This window comes from Quercus suber, unplaced genomic scaffold (assembly GCF_002906115.3).
Source record: "Quercus suber isolate HL8 unplaced genomic scaffold, Cork oak 2.0 scaffold_128, whole genome shotgun sequence".
NCBI lineage: Eukaryota > Viridiplantae > Streptophyta > Magnoliopsida > Fagales > Fagaceae > Quercus > Quercus suber.
The window spans coordinates 700302-719012 of record NW_027069591.1 but is presented as its reverse complement, the minus strand read 5'-3'; the positions used below and the strand labels follow the sequence as shown (position 1 = coordinate 719012).

The following is an 18711-nucleotide window of genomic DNA, read 5'->3' as shown; positions in this document are numbered from 1 at the left end:
TTTTCTTTTCGCAGATCCGCACGCTAAGAAATATGAGTGGGTCAGAGGTTGTCCTTGACCTTAAGAAATTTCTAGGCATGGTGGGTCCTTTGGCACCTCTTTACTTTATTCAAATTTTGTCGCTTAATACCTTCCTTTCTCTTTACGGAGTTACTTGTTTTTATTGGCAGGCTATCCAGGCTCTTTTCAGGTTAGACGAGGAGGTCGATGGCCAGAGCAATGCCTTAGCGCAAGAGCGTGACAAGTTCTTGGAAGCTGCTAATACCCTCAAGAGATCTGAGGCCGACCTAAAAAAGGCGACCGAGGATCTGGAGGAGATGACGAAGGCCAGGGATACTGCTACCTCCGACCTAGCCGTGGCTAGGAAGCAAGTTGAGGATCAAACTAATAGCTTGCAAGACGTTGAGGGTCAACTACAGACTGCCAAAGGGGACCTTGCCTATATGAAGGAAAAGTTGACCGTGGTAATCCATGAGAAAGGTATTGTCGAGTATGCCAGGAATGAGGCTGTGAAAGCCAAAGACGAGGCGGTATTTGCAAAAATAGACGCTGAGCGCTCCGTAGAACAGGCAGAGACGGAGGCTTTCGCAAATGGGGTGGCTAAGACCGAAGCCACCCTTCGGGCTCAAGTTCCTGCAGTGTGCAGGCATTACTGTTCTCAGATCTGGCATGAAGCCCTCAACCAAGCAGGGGTTAATGCCTCATCTGACCTTAGGAGGGAGGACAGGGTATATTACCCTATTGCAATTCGCGAGACTACACCTGCTGCTCTTTAGGAGGGGTCCTCATTACCAGCGGTTGAGAGTCACGATAAGACCGCCAAGGATATATCTTTAACTGACCAACCACCCGAGGAGGTTGAGCCCCAGAGAACGTTGGGGGGAGTTATAATCGAGGGTCAGGAAATACCACAAGACGTGGCGAGGCCTCCGGCGGACCCTTCGAGACAAAGCCCTTAGGCCTTGGCTAAAGCCTTTTGATTTGCTTATCGAATTGATTTGCCTACTGTTATCCTTCAAATATAAATCTAAAGACCGTATTATAGCTTGACTCTAGATAACGCTTTGGTTTTTCTCCAGATAGTTATTTTCTCCATGGGTTCGAGTCCGAGGACCATGCAATACCCTGGTTCCGTCTGGTACTTCTATTTTTCTGTAAGTATCTAGTTTTCCATAGGCTTGGGTCCGAGGACCATGCAATACCTTGGTTCTGTTTAGTACTTCTATTTTTCTGTAAGTATCTAGTTTTCCATAGGCTTGGGTCCGAGGACCATGCAATACCTTGGTTCTGTCTAGTACTTCTATTTTTCTATAAGTATCTAGTTTTCCATAGGCTTGGGTCCGAGGACCATGCAATACCTTGGTTCTGTCTAGTACTTCTATTTTTCTGTAAGTATCTAGTTTTCCATAGGCTTGGGTCCGAGGACCATGCAATACCTTGGTTCTGTCTAGTACTTCTATTTTTCTATAAGTATCTAGTTTTCCATAGGCTTGGGTCCGAGGACCATGCAATACTATGGCCCACTGTAGCATCCACCAACTGATCTATACGGGGCATAGGAAAAGGGTCCTTTGGGCACGCTCTGTTAAGGTCTGTAAAATCAACACACACACGCCACTTTCCATTTTTCTTTTTCACTACGACTATATTGGCCAACCACTGAGGATAAAATACCTCCTTGATTGCCCCAGCCTGCTTTAACTTGGTCACCTCGTCTTTAATAGCCTCGACGTGTACCTTGGACGGACGCCGAGGTGGTTGTTTCTTTGGAATACATGAGGGGTTGACATTCAGATGATGACAGATGAACTCCGGATCCACTCCCGGGGCTTCATAGACACTCCATGCAAACACATCAACGTTTCTTCTAAGAACCTCGACCAACTGTTCTTTCTCTAACAAAGGCAACTAAGCCCCGACCTGAAAATACTTCTTTGGATCATCACCAACGTTCACCCTTTCCAAATCTTCACACCTCATTTCCTCTAGGGACGCACCGAACTGGGCTCCCTGAACCCTTGATTCCTATAAATCGCCCTCGGCTACAGCCGAATTGCTTGTCTCTGGCCGATGTTGAATGGCCATTATCATACACTGCCTAGCCATGTTCTGGTTTCCCAAAATCTCTAAAACCTCGCCCCCTGAGGGATACTTCACTTTCTGATGAAGAGTGGAAGAAACAGCCCCCAAAGCATGCAACCATGGTCTTCCCAAAATAGCCGTATACGGAGAAAAGGCATCCACCACAATAAAATCCACCAACGGATTACTGTGCTGAGAGCCCCTAGACTCTGCCTGGTGCTGATTAGCATCTGCCTGTTGCGAGCTCGTCAATGGTTGCTGCGGTACTCCCTCTTCCATTGTGAGTATCACACCTGCCCTTCCTTCTCAACAGATCAAGTTCTTCCCACAGACGGCATCAATTGTAGGGACTCAATTTGGATTTGACCCTGAGTATGAATGGGTTTTCAGCCCAACAAGCCCAAACAATAAATTTTTAGAGCATAGGTACAAGAACTAGTACTGTTTGACAGGAAAGGTTATACTCATCAAGTAACAAGGGATATTTTAGGTTCATTCCTTGAGAAAAACTCTCTTCGGTTCTCTTTCAGTCTGTCTCTCTTTTCTTTTCTCTTTTTTTCTGAAAAGTCCCCCTTTATTTCATTCGTTTCTATGTTATATACTCCGTTCTCCCCTCCGTTTCCATTGTACACTTGTAGTTCTTATCGTGGGAGCTCCTTTCTGTCCCATCCAGCACCTACCTGAACTTTCTACTCAGTAGCCATAAAGCTGCTTAGTCACTGTTCAGGTATCACCTCCACATTAATGCGGCCAGAGGGTTAGTTGGAAAGCATTTAATGTGGAGGTGATGGCCTTGGAAGATATTTGCTACTTTCCCCGATTCCTCCTTAGGTTTATACCCAATTTTCAGTTCAGATACAACTTTGCGGAGTCTCCTCAATAAAATGAAAGTTACATTCACCTCGGACTTTGGTGTCCTCGGACGTGCGTTATGCCGCTGTATACAATATCCACTCCTTTCTCCTATATTATCCATTTAATAATAATAATAAAAAATTTAGGCTATCCTCGGATAACTAATCGTCCTCGGATTGGGCCGTTGGGCCCCGAGCCCACTTCTGAGGATTACTATATCTTTTTAACTAACAAGCCCCACAATAATATATGTATATATATATTATCAATTCATTTTTTATATATGTTTGCATAAAAAGAATATTAGATTTTCTATATCGTAGCTGAAAATATTAAAATCATTACTTTTCATCTCTAAGTTCATTGTAAATTTTCTTCCTAATTTTTTAATCATTTTTCTAGAACTAAGATGTTATATTTTATTGGAAAAAAGACATTGTAAACCCTACAATTTAGAAGTATAACAAATCAAATCTTATAAGATCAAAAGCACCAACTTAAAACCTAAATTTTTAAAAGTAACAAAATAAACCTTAGCCCATTTAAGTGGAACAAAATTGTGTTTGAACTTTGAAGTTTAATGTACAATAAGCATTTACATTTTTTGTTGGGTTAAAAGAATTGACCCCTTGCAAATTAATTAATTACCGAAGTTAATTAATTAGATTCAATTACATGAAATGGCATGGTAACACAAACAAATCACCAACTAAACTAAATGCAACGAAAAATAAATTTTGATACAAGTGATTTATTTACAAATGGGGAAAACCACAGAGGCAAAACCCCACCAGGTGAATTTAAGGTCACCACTCTCAAGAATCTACTTTTATCAATTACAAGTGGTTACAAGTATAAGGAGTCTTACCAAACCCTTTGGCCTATCCCGAAATACCAACCTGCAGTTGAACTCTTATCCCAATACCTAATTAGACTTATATTGTAACGGCAATCTCTCCGTTCAATGCATGAATCCCAATACGTGACTAACCAATAATGCATAAGTCCTAGTACGTGACTAACTCACCGACTTGAAAAAGATTGCTAGCTGCAAAGTTCTTCAGTTCATCAACAATGAAGATCAAAAAGCTCCTTGATCACAAAACCTTTGCGTAAAGACGCAGTAACTTCTTCAGAGAGAATGATGAACTAGAGCAATTTCTCTCGCTGATCACACAATGCATGCTCGACGGCCTTTAAAATAATCCTTATATATGTCTAGGGTTGTGAGAAAAGAAACCCTACAAAAATATATAAGCATATGCGTGTAATCAGATCTAAAAAGTCTGATTTCATAATTCTCAACAAATACAGCTTTGTCGAGCTTCTATTGAGCTTCAACATTAAATCTCGATAGAAGTCTTTCTATCGAGATTGCTGTCGAGCTTTAATGAACAGCTTTGCTTCACTTGTTTCTTGGTCAGATCTTCATGGTTTTAACACTTGACTTAAACAACATGTTTCTTGAAGTCTTAAACTCATCCTAGATCTACCCAATTATAAGTAAAGTACATTTTGTCAAATGATTAGCCAATTACATAAAATATGTCCCTAACATTTTTATTTTTTGAAACCTCAAGGTTTAATTTGCTATTTTTGAAGTTATAAAAATTAATTTGTTACTTTATAAATTACAGGTTTAATTTGTTATGCCACATAAATTATAAGGTTTAAAATGTAATTTTTCTCAGTTTTATTCTTAAATTTCTATATAATGTAAGTTTGGATTACTTTTTTATTTTAACTAATTATTTGTTACTAAACAATTTTTTTAAAACTCAAATTTTAAAGACAAAACTATCGATTCTCCCAAAGTTTAAATTTTTTGGAAATTGTGAATTTAATTAATTAATCATAATTTTAACACCTTCTCTCACGTGTGGACCTAAACTTCTCTATAATAAGTGCGGCCTAACAAGTGAAAATTTTAACAATTAAAATGGGATGTGGATTGGAGATAAGGATCAAAATCAGACCCTCCTGCTCTGATATCATATTAAACTATCGATTGCTTCAGAAGCTATTTGTACGGGCTTTAAGCCCCGAAGCCCATTATTTGGGTATATATGGACCTAAGGCCCAAGCCGAGGACTAAAAGCTTCCGAAAAGGGAGCAAACGCTGTCAAAAGGGCCTATGTTGGCAAACGGAGAAGTCAGTTTAAATCATGACCGCCTAGGGGGTTGTGTTGAGAATAAGAGCCACCTAAGCTAATCGAAGCCGATGTCTGTAGAGATGGTCTGCCATCCGAAGGAACATCACAAAAACATTCAATTGATACAGATAAGCACTATAGGAGCTCAGGACAGGGAAGCTTTCTAAAATATCTAAGGAGAAAGCTGCTACCTCCGCATTAAATGCACTGCAGCTAACTTCCTGGCCGCATTAATGTGGAGGTGATACCTGAACAGTGGATTTCAACCTTACAGCTACTACATAAAGACTTAGGGTGCATTTGTTTTGACTTCAAATCACTTCTGGAAATACTTTTCCGTAAAAGTGTGTGTTTGGTAGTTATCAAAAATTGGGTCAAACTAAAATGGTTTTCTGCGTTGACCGTAAAATAAGGCTTCACGGGCGTAAAAGCATTTTTGTTTTTATTTTACCTTCAAATCACTTTCGGAAGAGAGAAAGAGAGAGAGGAAGAAGGACCAGACGTGTAAAGAAAGAAAGAAGAGAGAGTAGGGAAAGTGAGCTATTGCGCCTCAACCCCAGACGCAACGGCGAGATAGCGCCGTCGATCTCCCTATTTCTCGATCTCCCTCTCCCTTTTGAACCGAAATCCACCGAACACCACCACCGCTGAGTTCGAGTTCCTTCAACGAGTTCCCACTCTCAAAATCCAATCGAACAAGGATGTGTACCATCCCGACGATCCTCTGATCGTCACAATCCAGATCTCCAACCCCGACATCGCATCGTCGCTCTTGCTCGACCCAATCAGTTTTGAAATCAGGGCCGTCGAAAAGCTCGATTCTCAATTGTTCACCACTCACAAACCATCACCTAGATCGTCGCTCAATCTACTTGATCACTGATCATTCTCTCACCAATTTGCTTGATCTCTTTGATCTTTGATTTTTTTTTTTTGGTTGTTGTTGTGGTGGTGGTGTGGGTGGTGGCGTTTTGGTGGTTTCTGTGTTATGTGGTGGTGGGTTTTGGGTGGATAGTGGTAGATTTTCTGTGGATGCTGGTGTGTGGATAGTGGTGGATTTTTTGATATAAAATTTGATTGGAAGTTAAGAAAATGTTTGAACAAACCAAACACTGGAATTGATTTTCTGTAAAATGAATTCCGAGGCAGCCAAATAGCCTGAATACATTTTCCTTTCCCGAAAATAGCATTTCCAAAAAATATTTATTTTTCGGAAAATATTTTACATGAACCAAACATACCCTTAGGGGAGGTGCTGATGGGATAAGTATCAACACCAACCATCTAGCATGCATGTGAAAGATAGGGGTGAAAAGGAAAAGGAGTATAAAATAAAGTGGAGGCAACAAGACTAGGGGATCGGAAAATCAAAAAAGAAACACTGTAGCAATCTAGAATCAAACTTGTATCCACATTTAAGATCATTATATAAGAACCAGTCCTTTCGGATATTGCCGAGGACATTTATTATTCATTCTACGATTGTCTATCTTCATTCTTTCATCATTAACCTCCCTAATCTGTTGTTTGATTAACTAAAGCTCAGTTTTCTAACCCATTTCTCTACAAATTCATTGTTTTGAGTTTTTTGAGCCTAAGTCCATTCATATTTTTGGGCTAGGAATTCAAATCTTTTCCTTACACTATTAAACTACCAATTCTCCCAAAAATTTAAGTTGTTAAGAGAATTGGTAATTTAACATGGTATCAAAGTAAGAGATCTTAAGTTCGATCTTTGTCTCCTCCACTCTACTTCCCATTTAAAAATCTCACATGTTGAACCTCACCTATTAAAAAAAAGTTTGAGCTCACACATGAAGGGAGAAGTATTAGAAGTATGTAATTAAATAATTAAATTTATTATTTTATAATAACTTAAACTTTTGGGATGATCAGTAATTTAACAAAATGTACTTTTACCAACTTTCAACAAATAAATAGATAAACTTTCAACCAAAAAAATAAAATAACATAAAATAATCCAAATGTACACTTGTTATTTTTAGAGGTGATTTAACTTTATTTCATGTCTCTTAGATAACATGTATACACCATTTCTTTTATTTTATGGAATTATTGCAATACTAGGCTATACGAATTAGTTATCGAACTATAAACTTAAGGATTTATGTATCATTAATCTTTATGTTTTTTTTTTTAAAATTAAAATAAATACAAAAAAAGATTTATTGCTCCGTTCACTGTAAGCAAACTGGTCAGCATGAAGCTAATCATAATTTGCGCGATGAGGAAGTGTATAACTTGGAGAAGAAGGTGGAACGGTTACGTCAGCGTCTTCGTCGTAGAACTCAAATAAGGGAGGATAGGACTCCTTTCCCAGATCAAGATTTAAGTACTGGAAGCGACATAAGTTACCGACCTCGAAGTAGAACTCCGCCCAGTGAATCGTTCACATCGTCATCTCATCGTACTTTTGGGCGAATACACTATCATAGAAAGTCTAGAACTCCACCAAGGAGAGACCAGGTGCATGATGCCATAAGAAAAGCACTCCTCCAGATATCCTACTCCCCTTTTTCTTGGTGTATCAAACAAGCTGAGCTCCTTCGTCACTTCAACCAGCCCACTTTTACCATTTATAATGGTAAGACTGATCCTATTGAACATGTGAGCTACTTTAATCAAAGAATGACCATCCATTCCAAGAATAAAGCCCTTATGTGTACAGTATTTCCCTCGAGCCTTCGTCCGATGGCCATGAGGTGATTTGATAGTCTTGAGGAGCTAACGAGGGCCTTTAGGGCAAGATTTATGACATGTAGTCGGGTCCCTAGGCTCCTAGACTCTTTACTTTCGATGTTCATGAAAGAGGGAGAGACCTTGAAGAATTATTCTAATAGAAATTGGGAAATTTATAATGAAATTGATGGAGACTTTGAAGATGTTGTTGTACGAACCTTCAAGGTAGGCCTTCCTACACACTCCGACCTGTGGAAATTACTTACAATGAAATCGCCTCGAAGTATGCATCAATTGATGGATCAGATTGAGGAGCATTAAAGGGTCGAGGACAGCCAGAACTCTAGCAAGGGAAAAACCAAGGTTTTCACCCTTGCTCGAAGGGATAGATTGTCAGGTCGGTTCACACCTTCTTGACCAAGGAGAGAGTTTTTTTTAGAAAAAAGAGAGATTATCCACTTGTAACCTCTTCCTCCGACTAAACCCGAGGACAAACACTTAGTCATTTCAAGGCTTTTTCTAACTGAATACATTTATATCACACCAGAGACTGATCTAGCTATCATTATTTATATTATAACGGGTATTTAAAGGTTGACCTTGCATCCCACCTCTAAAAATTAATTGTGTAAGCAGAAAGTAGCACGTCAAAAATAAGTTTAATCCATTAGTTATACTTTTTGCCCGCCACATAGGTAATTTGAATATCTTATCAAATAAATCTTTTAAAAGTAATTCAATTTAATGTCAAAACTTTTGTAATTCAATAACATTTCTCAATTTTCACATGGAGGATAACTTAGGTTCAATGTCCCTCCCAAGTTTTTTTTTATATATATATAAATATATAATATATCGATCACCTTATATATATATAATTTCTCGATCACCTTTTCTATTATTCCAACCAAACACTTATAACAAAAAACTATTAAGATGTTCTTTCCTTTTCTTTTCCCCTATCCTCTCCTAGCATATATATATATATAGTAAGGACATAGTTTGAGTCCTAAGCTCAAAATGTAAAAGAATCTTGGCCCAAAGAGCCCAATACAATGAATTTGTAGAGAGTGGGTTGGAAGACTAAGATCTAACGAGTTGGGTAATGAGTATAATAGATCCAGATGACAAGAAAACAAAGATAGACTAGTTTTATCTTTAAAAAAAACCATCCTTAGTACAATCTGAGAAGATCAATTCTTGTATATATTTCTTGAATTTGATTACAAGTACAGTTCTTAGTGCTACAATATTCTTCTCTAAAATTTCCAATCCCCCTCTCTCAGGGCCTCCCTTCTATTTGATACTCTCTTTTTTCTTTTATCTCTGCCCTCCACGTGTAAATTAGATTGTTGGTGTTGATCATTGTCACATCAGCACATTCCTAAAGTCTTCGGGAGTAGTTGTAAGACTGAAAATTACTATTCAAGTATCACTTCCTCATTAATGTGGCTAGAGAGTTAGCTGCAAAGCATTCAATGCGGTGGTAGCAGCTTTCCATTAGATATTTCTCAGCTCTCATTTGTCCTGTACGTTCACAATGCATATCCTTATCAATAGAACTTCCTGGAATGTTACTCTGGATGACAGAACACACTTTTTGATCTCTACTTTTTTTAGCCGAGGAAATACTCCTCCTCAGCCTACCTTCCCCAGCCCTCTCATTCATAGCTTGCTCATAGAATCCTGAGTCTTACACCTTCACTACTATCTATCATTGGACCACTAAGTGCCCTTAGACAAGGCCCAACAAATATTCTTAAGCCCCTTATCCCTACATATATATGTGTATATATATATATATATTAACAAAACTTAGCATTACATGTATTGATATACAACCAAACAAAATAGATAATAAAATTAATAATTACTAGAGGGAGATTTTGGAGGGCTATTAAAAATCATACTTTTCTAAAGTACATTAAATAAAAAAAGACGCTATTGTTTAGCAATATTTTTGTCAAATACTCTATTAAAAAAAGAAAAAAAAAAGAAAAAAAAAAAGAGAGCTGAAAAAAAATACGGTAACAATTAAATTCTTAAATTTTGAAAAAAGCTCATCCTTAAACTTCATAAAACTCTTTTTTTTTATTCTAAACTATTAAAAAGTTACACTTTCTTTTAAAGAGTTTGTTCACTAATTCAGGAGTAAAAAGTGATTTTTTTTTTTATAAATATTTTTAGGATGAAAAATAAAATTTTAAAGTTTAAGGATAGAGATGTAATGTTTTCAATAGTTTAGGGATCGAAAAATAATTTTTTTAAAAGTTTGGGAGTAAAAATCAAACTTCATGCAAGTTTTAGGGACAAAAATAATATTATAGTAGTTGATGATGCACGAAAATCAGTAGGCTGGAATGGTTCGAACTATGATGAAAGAACTATTAAAAGTGACATGTGTGACCCGGCTAAGAACCCTTCAACAGTTAAGTCAGTTTTCTATCTAGAGCACAAGGATGAGAAATAGTAAATGGTCAAAACTTACCTTTGGTAGATGGGCCTGTTCGCTTTTATAGAGATTTTTACGTGGGTCTACTTGTTTGGGATCTATCACCATCGTGGGTGATGTTGGTGGTTAGTGAAGAAAATGGGGTATGTGGAACAAAGTGTATGGAATTCCTTCCACGTGTTAAGCAACATGTCGTGTCTTACATATGTAGAACCTTTGGAGAATTTCTTGTAGAATTTATCAAGTACAATTTTATCGTCCATGCATATGTTTGTCTAAATAAACTCGTCTACGAAAAACTCCTTTCATCGTATCACTTGGTTATCAACGTATGTATATGTTCTCATTCTCAGATGACTTGGTACATGCATGGTTGAACTTTGAACGACGACACAAGGATGAGTAATACTTGTATTGATTCCCATTAGTAGTCAAATTTGAAATACGTATTAACTTATTTTGAAATATGTATTAATTTTTTATTAAAAAAAAATCAAGCTTTTTCAAAAGTAATATCTGCATAAATATTAAAAAGTCAGAAAAGAAAAAAAGTCAGAAAAGAAAAAGAAAAAATCATCCTTCTTAAACATGAAATTCTAATAACTTATCAATTATACAATTATTTAATTCATACATATATAATTGAATGTTAATTGAAATCCACAAAAAGTAAAAATATAATTTTATAAGTATTTATTAGAAAGTTTTTTTTTTTTTTTTTTGTGGGGATAAATTTTTATTAGAAAGCTTGATTAATATGATTTCATTCTTTTGTCATATCATAGTGTACCAAATAAGAAAAATAAATTAAGGGCTCTATTATTAATCATGTTAATGTTATCACCAAATAAATGTACATGAATAGTTTTAATATATATTATTTTTATTTTAAAAGGTATCTCTAGATCATTTCATTCTTATTTCCAAGCAGTTATAATTACAATATGCTAAACATACCCTTTCATAATTTATTCAAGGAAAAAAAAAAAGAGAGAATATGATAGGCATCATGGCCTTTCTAAGCCTAGGGGGGTTGATTCAGATGCGTGAAGGTGTATAATATTATGTTATGGAGGCGTGTGTATTGTTTTTATATGGGGATGAGGGAGGGAACGTGAAGGGCTATGATTTGTTTCTTTTTTTCAAGAAGAACTATGATTTTTTTCTTTAAGGTGGAACGTGCGGCGGATTCATGTGAGAAAAAAAATGATGACATGGAGCACGCTATCATGATAGAAGCTACGCAGGCCACCTGAAATGACAGTATTGTCCCTAATTTATTAAGAAACCTAAAGAAATTTTATGGCCTGTGATGAGTGAAGCAGAAGAATTCATGTATACACATAAAAAATTCCAACTGAAAACAAAGCTGGAAGATCTTTTGGTTTAGCAGAATTAATTTTAAATTACGAAGTAGTATTATTCATCAAAAAAATTGAAAAGATCTTGAAGATCATTGGAAAAAGTGTTCATGAACATGAAAATTCAAGATGCATTTAAAAGAACAGATAAATATTTATATAAAAAAATAAAAAGAAAAAAAAATTCAATTATGTCATTTTTGGAACTACCACACAATTTTATACACTTCATTAAACCTTTCAATGTAATACTAATACTAAAGCATTAGTATTGGAGAGTGTGAAAATCCTCTAATTGCTATTTTACCAACTAACAAGCCTAAGATCAAGTTTGTCGGGGTATGTAATGCTAAATCTTTTTAGCTCCAATGAATAGTGTGTTTGCATTTATAGAACCTACTATTCATAGGTTGTAAACATAAAAGAGAGACAAAAGGGAAGAGAGGAAAGAGAGATAGAAGAGAAAAGAAAGAAACATATATTTTTATATTATTCGATTGTGTAGTTTATATTATTTAATTGAGTTATATGTAAAAATAAGAATTGAAATATTAGGTGTATTGTTAATAAGTTGGTAAAATAGATAAAATAGTATTTAATGATGTAAAATGTCTTTTTTTACATCTTCGGATGTGAATGCTCATACAGATCAACTCGTTGACACATTTTAATATTTCTAACATCTAAAATTCAGATTTTCTCCATCTATTTGTAAGTATTGAATTATAAAAATAAAAATAAAAATAAAAACAAAAATGATAATTTAGCCAAGTCTGATATATTTTTGACAAAATCATGGCACCAAAGTGATGGGTATTTTTGAGTAAACTAACGTCACATTCCTAAGGAGTCAAATTGATCAGATGTAGACCTCAACCAAAGCACGTGGAAGTAATTACTGGCGCATGGTGGTTACACAGCGAGTTCATTGCCAATTGTCAAAGATATGGACTTTGTGTTTACACACTGATCGAGTTCATGCTTCTTCTTCTTCTTCTTCTTTTTTATAATTTGATTAAATGAGTTCATATTATTTGTCAAGATATGCACGTGTAAATATACAAGTAAACGTATGCTATTATTACAAGAAGTGGGTTTATTTTTTATTTTTCTTTCAACACAGCTTTGCTTAGCCATGACATCCACATGCAACATAGTTTTATCAAGTGGGTCATTGTATGTTTATATGTTCTTCCCTTATCTTTTGTTTTAGTGAATTAATATTAAAAAAGCGATATATGAAAATCTTTATTTCTACCTAACGTTGTTGTAATCATAATCATCATCAACAACTACTCCCATCTACCATCATTTTAAAGGCCACGAAGTGAACACACCTCCTTTTAAGTCAAGAACAAGATACTTCAGCTAAAAGTGCATTTCAATATATCAGGAATTTGTGTGCAATTAATTAAGCAGTACTGTTTCAACTTTTTTGAGTCTCTTATAAGTTATATATAGTAGGGCAATAATGCATGCCAACAGAAAGAAAGTCATTTGAGTAAATTTTTAAAAAAAGTTTAGGATGATAAAAATTTTCACAATTTCTTGTCACAATTGTGATGTGGTAGAGTTTGATTGGTGAAGAAAAAATAGAAGGTTAATGGTTAACCACTCACTGTCTAACATAACAAAGTTTTAACAAAAAAGTTGTGAAATAATTTGTGATTCTAAAACTATTCAAAATTCTAAATCAAGTTCGTTTGATACAATATTCAATTTTAACCTGTTATTAAAAATTCTATTTTTTCTTTCAAACATCAATTACCCATGTTTATTCGGAGCATATTTTTGGTTGCAACAGTCTTATTATCAATCAGATTGACTTCAAATATAATTGACAAAGGATTCCCAAAAAAAAAAAAAAAATTCACAATTTACTTCAATTATTAGTCTAAATATTGTGATTTCTCTCTTAGATCTTATTGTGAAATTAATTGTGCTTATATAAATTTGAAATTGTCTCTTCAAACTATGTTTTATTTTTATATTTTTCTGTCTTATAATATCAAACATGCAAGTTGTTCGAAACTTTGTTACGAAGTGTGCCCACTTTACCTCTATCTTAAGTAACATACATATGAATTTGTTAGTAATTACTATGTGGTTCAATAGCTCCTTTAATTTGTTGACCTCCTCATCAATTACCAGTAGATTCAAAGAAAGCTTAACGTAATTGATAATCAGAAGGGCTTATATATCTACATGATCTTAATTAAATGTTAAGCATATTTGGATAAAATATGGAGGGTAAGATCCTTTAGCCCTCTGTTGACTTTGCCTAACATTATCCATTTGATTCCATTTCCATGATCTACAGAGTACAGACTACATAAGCCCGACAAAGCCACCGTGAAGCAATATATGGGTAATATAATAATTATATTCTTATTTGATTCTTATGGGTTTTGGTTCAAGAATGGGCCAAGAGACTTAACTAGGAATTGGGCTAAGTTTTGTATAAAGTCCAATGTAAGAGAAGGTCTATATATGGGATTTGTAGGCTTTTGTTTTTTTTCTCCAATAATGGACATTTGTGGACTGTCCACCCAGCTCAGGCTCTCCTTGCATGAGGATCTACACGATTTAACCCATTTTGCTTAGGCCCAAAGTTAACCCGATCCAACTCCTCTAAATTCCTTCTATTTTCCTCTACTCTAGCAAGCGGACCTCCCTTGGCATTGGTGTTAGGAGTAGTGCCTTAAAATTAAATTTGTATGACATTCTTTAATTAATAAAAATATTTTTTTTAGACTATTTGTGCGTGAACTCTTTAGACCGTTCATGAGATGCATTATATGTGATTTAAGTATGAGAATGATATTCACATACGAAAGATCTAAATCACAAGTTTCTTGTAAACTCATAAACTCTAGTTTATAATAAGTGAAAAAAAATTAGTACTTCATCTGCGAAAACTATAACATATCAATGAGAAAGATTTATCTTCATCATGAAAGTGGAGACTTCTTATTGATAGGTTATAAATGAAATTTCATGTTATTATAAAATAAAAGTCAAATGATGGATTACCTTTTTCTTTTCAAGCAAATGAGAGAATTGTGACAAATTTTAGCATCGAAGATCTTGTGGCTGACACAATGCTGACATCTTTCTATTACTTTTTTGGAGGTGTACCTTGTCTATGTAAATCATACCATCAATAGATTCTTAAATGAAAAAAGAAAAGCCTATTGGGGTGTGGTGCATTGGTAGGATTTTCGGACTGAGTCACACCTGCGGGTCTAGGAGTTGCCTGGTTCAAGTCGTGCATTTTGCAAAAATACTGTGCCATGACAAGAATGCCCCAAACCACGAGTTCTCCGAGTTCAAGTGTGCCAAGTCAATGATCATACACGTGAGACTTTTTTTTTTGTTCATAAAATATATATATATATATATATTCTTAACTAATACGACCTATTAAAAATAATACCAAGGGATGGCAATTATGAATTATGATTCAAAAATGTCCTACAAGATCAATTCTATGTTTTAGCTTTTAACTAATATAGAAATTTGCACAAATCGATCAAAGTTTGAAAGTAACAATGCAGCGGAATTATTGGCTTTCAAGTTTAAACGGATTGGCTACCACTGGCCACTTCCAGAATGTCAGTCATTGAGTTGTATGCTCTTCTTTTTATTTCTTTCCTTTTTAGTCCAGACATAACTCGATCTTACATTAAAATGTCCTTGTTGTTGATTGCTACCGGGCAAAATACGACATTAATTCATAACTTGGAAGAATAGGTAAGATATATATATATATATATCTTACTTCGTTCCCAGTTAAAAATATTGCAATTTGTATCCAAATAGAAATGGGCAAAGCAAAGACATATCTAATTATATTAGGGATTAGGAACCAAGGTTACAGCATAGTAAAATTTTGATACATGAAAGTCTTATTAAGGATTTGTACATGTTGAGATTTTCGTTATGGGTGTATTGTCATAATTACAATGTTTGCATGCTGATGACTTTTGTAATACAAACTTTTTTTTTTTTGGGAGTTTCAACCTATAACGTTTGTTCTTGATGATAGTTCTTTATTATCAAACCAAGATATCAATCGGTTTTTGGTGTAGGCAGAGACTGAACTTCAGATCTCTTATTTAATCATCAGACTTTACCAGTTGAGCTAACTGTAACCCTACAAACTTAAAAGAAACAAAATGTACAATGGGAAAGAAGTAGTACAAACTTAGAAGAAACAAAATGGAAAAGCATAAAGAAAGAAAGAAAAAGGTTCAAAGCTTGAAAAAATACAAGGACACTACCATCACTGCTCAGTGATGTGTAATGCACTCCAGTACGAGTTCCTCTTTGGTTTCTTGTCTTTGTTTGTCTGTTTCACTTTTACTATCCTCTTTGTTCTTCCCCCACAAGACACTGTAGAGCCCCCCCACCAGCAAAATAGCCCCACCAATACTGCCACAAAGATTAAAGATTGATCTTTTAATTTTTCCATATGGTAATAATAATTAGTTGATACTAAACAAAAGAGAAGCCTATGATAATTTGATCATATATGAATCATTATACCTAATTTTTTTGGAAAGAAATATTCAGTGACAAATAACTATTAAGCATTATGGAAATGGAATATGGAGTACGGAGTATAGACCTTCCCCAATAAAAGTTCTCTTTCCACAAGAATGCTGACATGATGGCTGTAATAATAAGCGCTAGTGGAGTGAACATTGCGGTGAAAACTGGGCCTCTCTTTTCTATAACCCATACTTGTAGCCAATAGGTAATTCCAGTTACAATTACACCCTGCCATGTTCAAAGAAACTGTTAGGGATAAAGAGGATGAAATATCTTTGTGAGTGCCTGAGCTGATGTACCTGCTGTCTCTTCACTCATGTATGTATATATATATACATATATGTACTTAAAAAGGGATATGCCTGAGTAGCAATGAACTGCTGTCAATTATGATGTGAAAGGGAGCAATTTGTTCAACTAATAATCACTAGATGATGTGAGTCATGTGACCAAACCAACGGGGAACAAGATCCACTCTTGTTGGAATACGTTTAGATTTTTAATATTTAATAATACGAATTATTAAATGGATCCATTTCAAATAGAGTATCTTTTTTTCCTACCAAACGCGAGTTGGGAATTAATACCCTGTTTTATCGCTTGGAAAGAAATGCAACTCATGATCACTATTGATCCACAAAATTGTTTTGATGAACAAATAAATCATGGTTTTAGATTGTCATATGGGACAAGATCTTCACAATTCGATAATGATGATATCTTCTTGGACATTCAAATAAAGGTGAAAAGGAAACAGAAAAAACAAAACAAAACAAAATCTAGACAAAACATGCTGCTGCTGGTTGGGAAAGCAGTGATGTTTCCTCTTTTTTTTTTCGTTTTTTTTTTTTTTTTCTTAAATTGCTTTACCTAATCATTGTTTGTATATATTAGCATGTTGAATTGTTGATTAGCTTTGCGCATGGTTATGAATGAGTTTGTGGATGGAGATTAAAGTAACTTACACAATATGCCACTGAAACAAGATGGACATCCCATCCAAGTTTCCATGCTGATGGTTGCCTCTCCACTGCAATGGCCACAAAGCATGATTGAATGCAGCTAAAGAAGCATTGTAGAGTAGTAAGCCTTAGTTTTGCCTGATATTGCTTAATAATTGGACCCTAAGAAAGAAAAATGCAGAGCAAAACAAAAAATTAAGAAAGCAATATAAAAGGATAACAATAAAACCATCATTTGTGCTCAAGGAAAAACCTGCAGAATAAGCCATAAAGACCAAAAAGTGTTGGCTGTGAGCATAATAAGGGAGCCTTTTATCCATTCCCTTGTGGAGCAACCCTGTATTGATGAGTCTGTATTTGGCTTTTCAGTTGCTGTATACCAGTGCATAAAATTTATAGGAGGTCCCTTCACAAAAGCAAACACTAGTGCACCAGAAACACCGCCTACAGAACCCAACACTTTGGCCAATCCGTGCAACTGTTTTATGTTAATGCTTTCCATTCTAGATAAACAAAACCAATTTATTTTATTAATAAATTGAAAATGAATCAATCTAATTATTAATCAATAATTATTGAAGATTCCTAGTTAATTAGTTGCCTCAAGAAAGCGGCCATTATGAAAGTAATGGCAGGAATTGTGTTAGTCGTGGCCGCCGCAAATGTTGCAGATGTGTAGTTGATAGCGACGTAGTAGAGGTTTAAACTGAGTGTGATCCTAAAAATTTGTACATACAAAGGCGTGTTACAAATATATTTTTTATGGTTTGAAAATAGAAATTAGAAATGTTACATACCCACAAAGTGAAACCAAGAAGATTCTGCAAAGTAAGTAATATGATAAGGGAGCAGCCTTGTTTCTGCAGAATATTGGAGAACATATATTCATCAAAAGTTAAAAATAAATAAAATAAAATCAGTAAGATTTATATATAGGCAGGAAAAAGAGTGGAGAGACTGAGATATGAAAGTAGCTACTGTTTTTAAATAACCTTTCAAGGAAGAATGCGAATGGAGCCAAGGCAAGTGAGGCAAAAGCTTGCCTATAAACAACAAACACATAAGGGTTCATCCCTTTAGCAATTGCTGCCTTAGAGAACAAGGCCATGCCTGCATACACTGACTGAGTGAAAAGCATTGCAATATAAGGCTTATGACTTTCCATAACTCTTTTATCTTTGGACTATATGATAGGCCTTCTTTAGGGTTAGTCACACTTGTGCTGTTATCTCTCAATTGGGAAACTCCATTTATATAGAGAAGCAGTGCACTTCACAATGCCCTTCCATGATCACTTTCCAGCCAGGGACGGAGTCATTAATTGACCAGGGGGGGCCCTTAAAAAAAAAAATATATATATATATATATATGGACAAAACTTAAGTACAGTACCTTAAGTGTTTTTTCTTAGATTCCCTTCTTAAAATTCAGCCATGTGGCTACTTAATTAAAAAATACACTTTTACCCCATGAAAAAATATCCACATGGCAAAATCTAAAGAGGGGAACCTAAGGAACAGTACATATATATTGTATTTAAGTTTTGCCCTATATATATGCATTAATTTTAGTAATTTTGTTCTATAAAATTA

General features: G+C 35.1%; 1 protein-coding gene across 1 annotated transcript; it reads right to left on the bottom strand.

Annotated features, from left to right (window-relative positions):
• Positions 1-15782: 15782 nt before the first annotated feature.
• Positions 15783-18340, bottom strand: LOC111992821 (WAT1-related protein At1g43650). The gene is made up of 7 exons (XM_024024679.2): positions 18112-18340; positions 17917-17979; positions 17721-17837; positions 17373-17622; positions 17123-17281; positions 16234-16385; positions 15783-16037 (listed from the first exon to the last, which is right to left on the bottom strand). The coding sequence occupies exons 1-7, from the start codon at positions 18282-18284 to the stop codon at positions 15896-15898; spliced, it is 1056 nt and encodes a 351-aa protein (XP_023880447.1). The 5' UTR covers positions 18285-18340; the 3' UTR covers positions 15783-15895.
• Between the last annotated feature and the right edge of the window lie 371 nt (positions 18341-18711).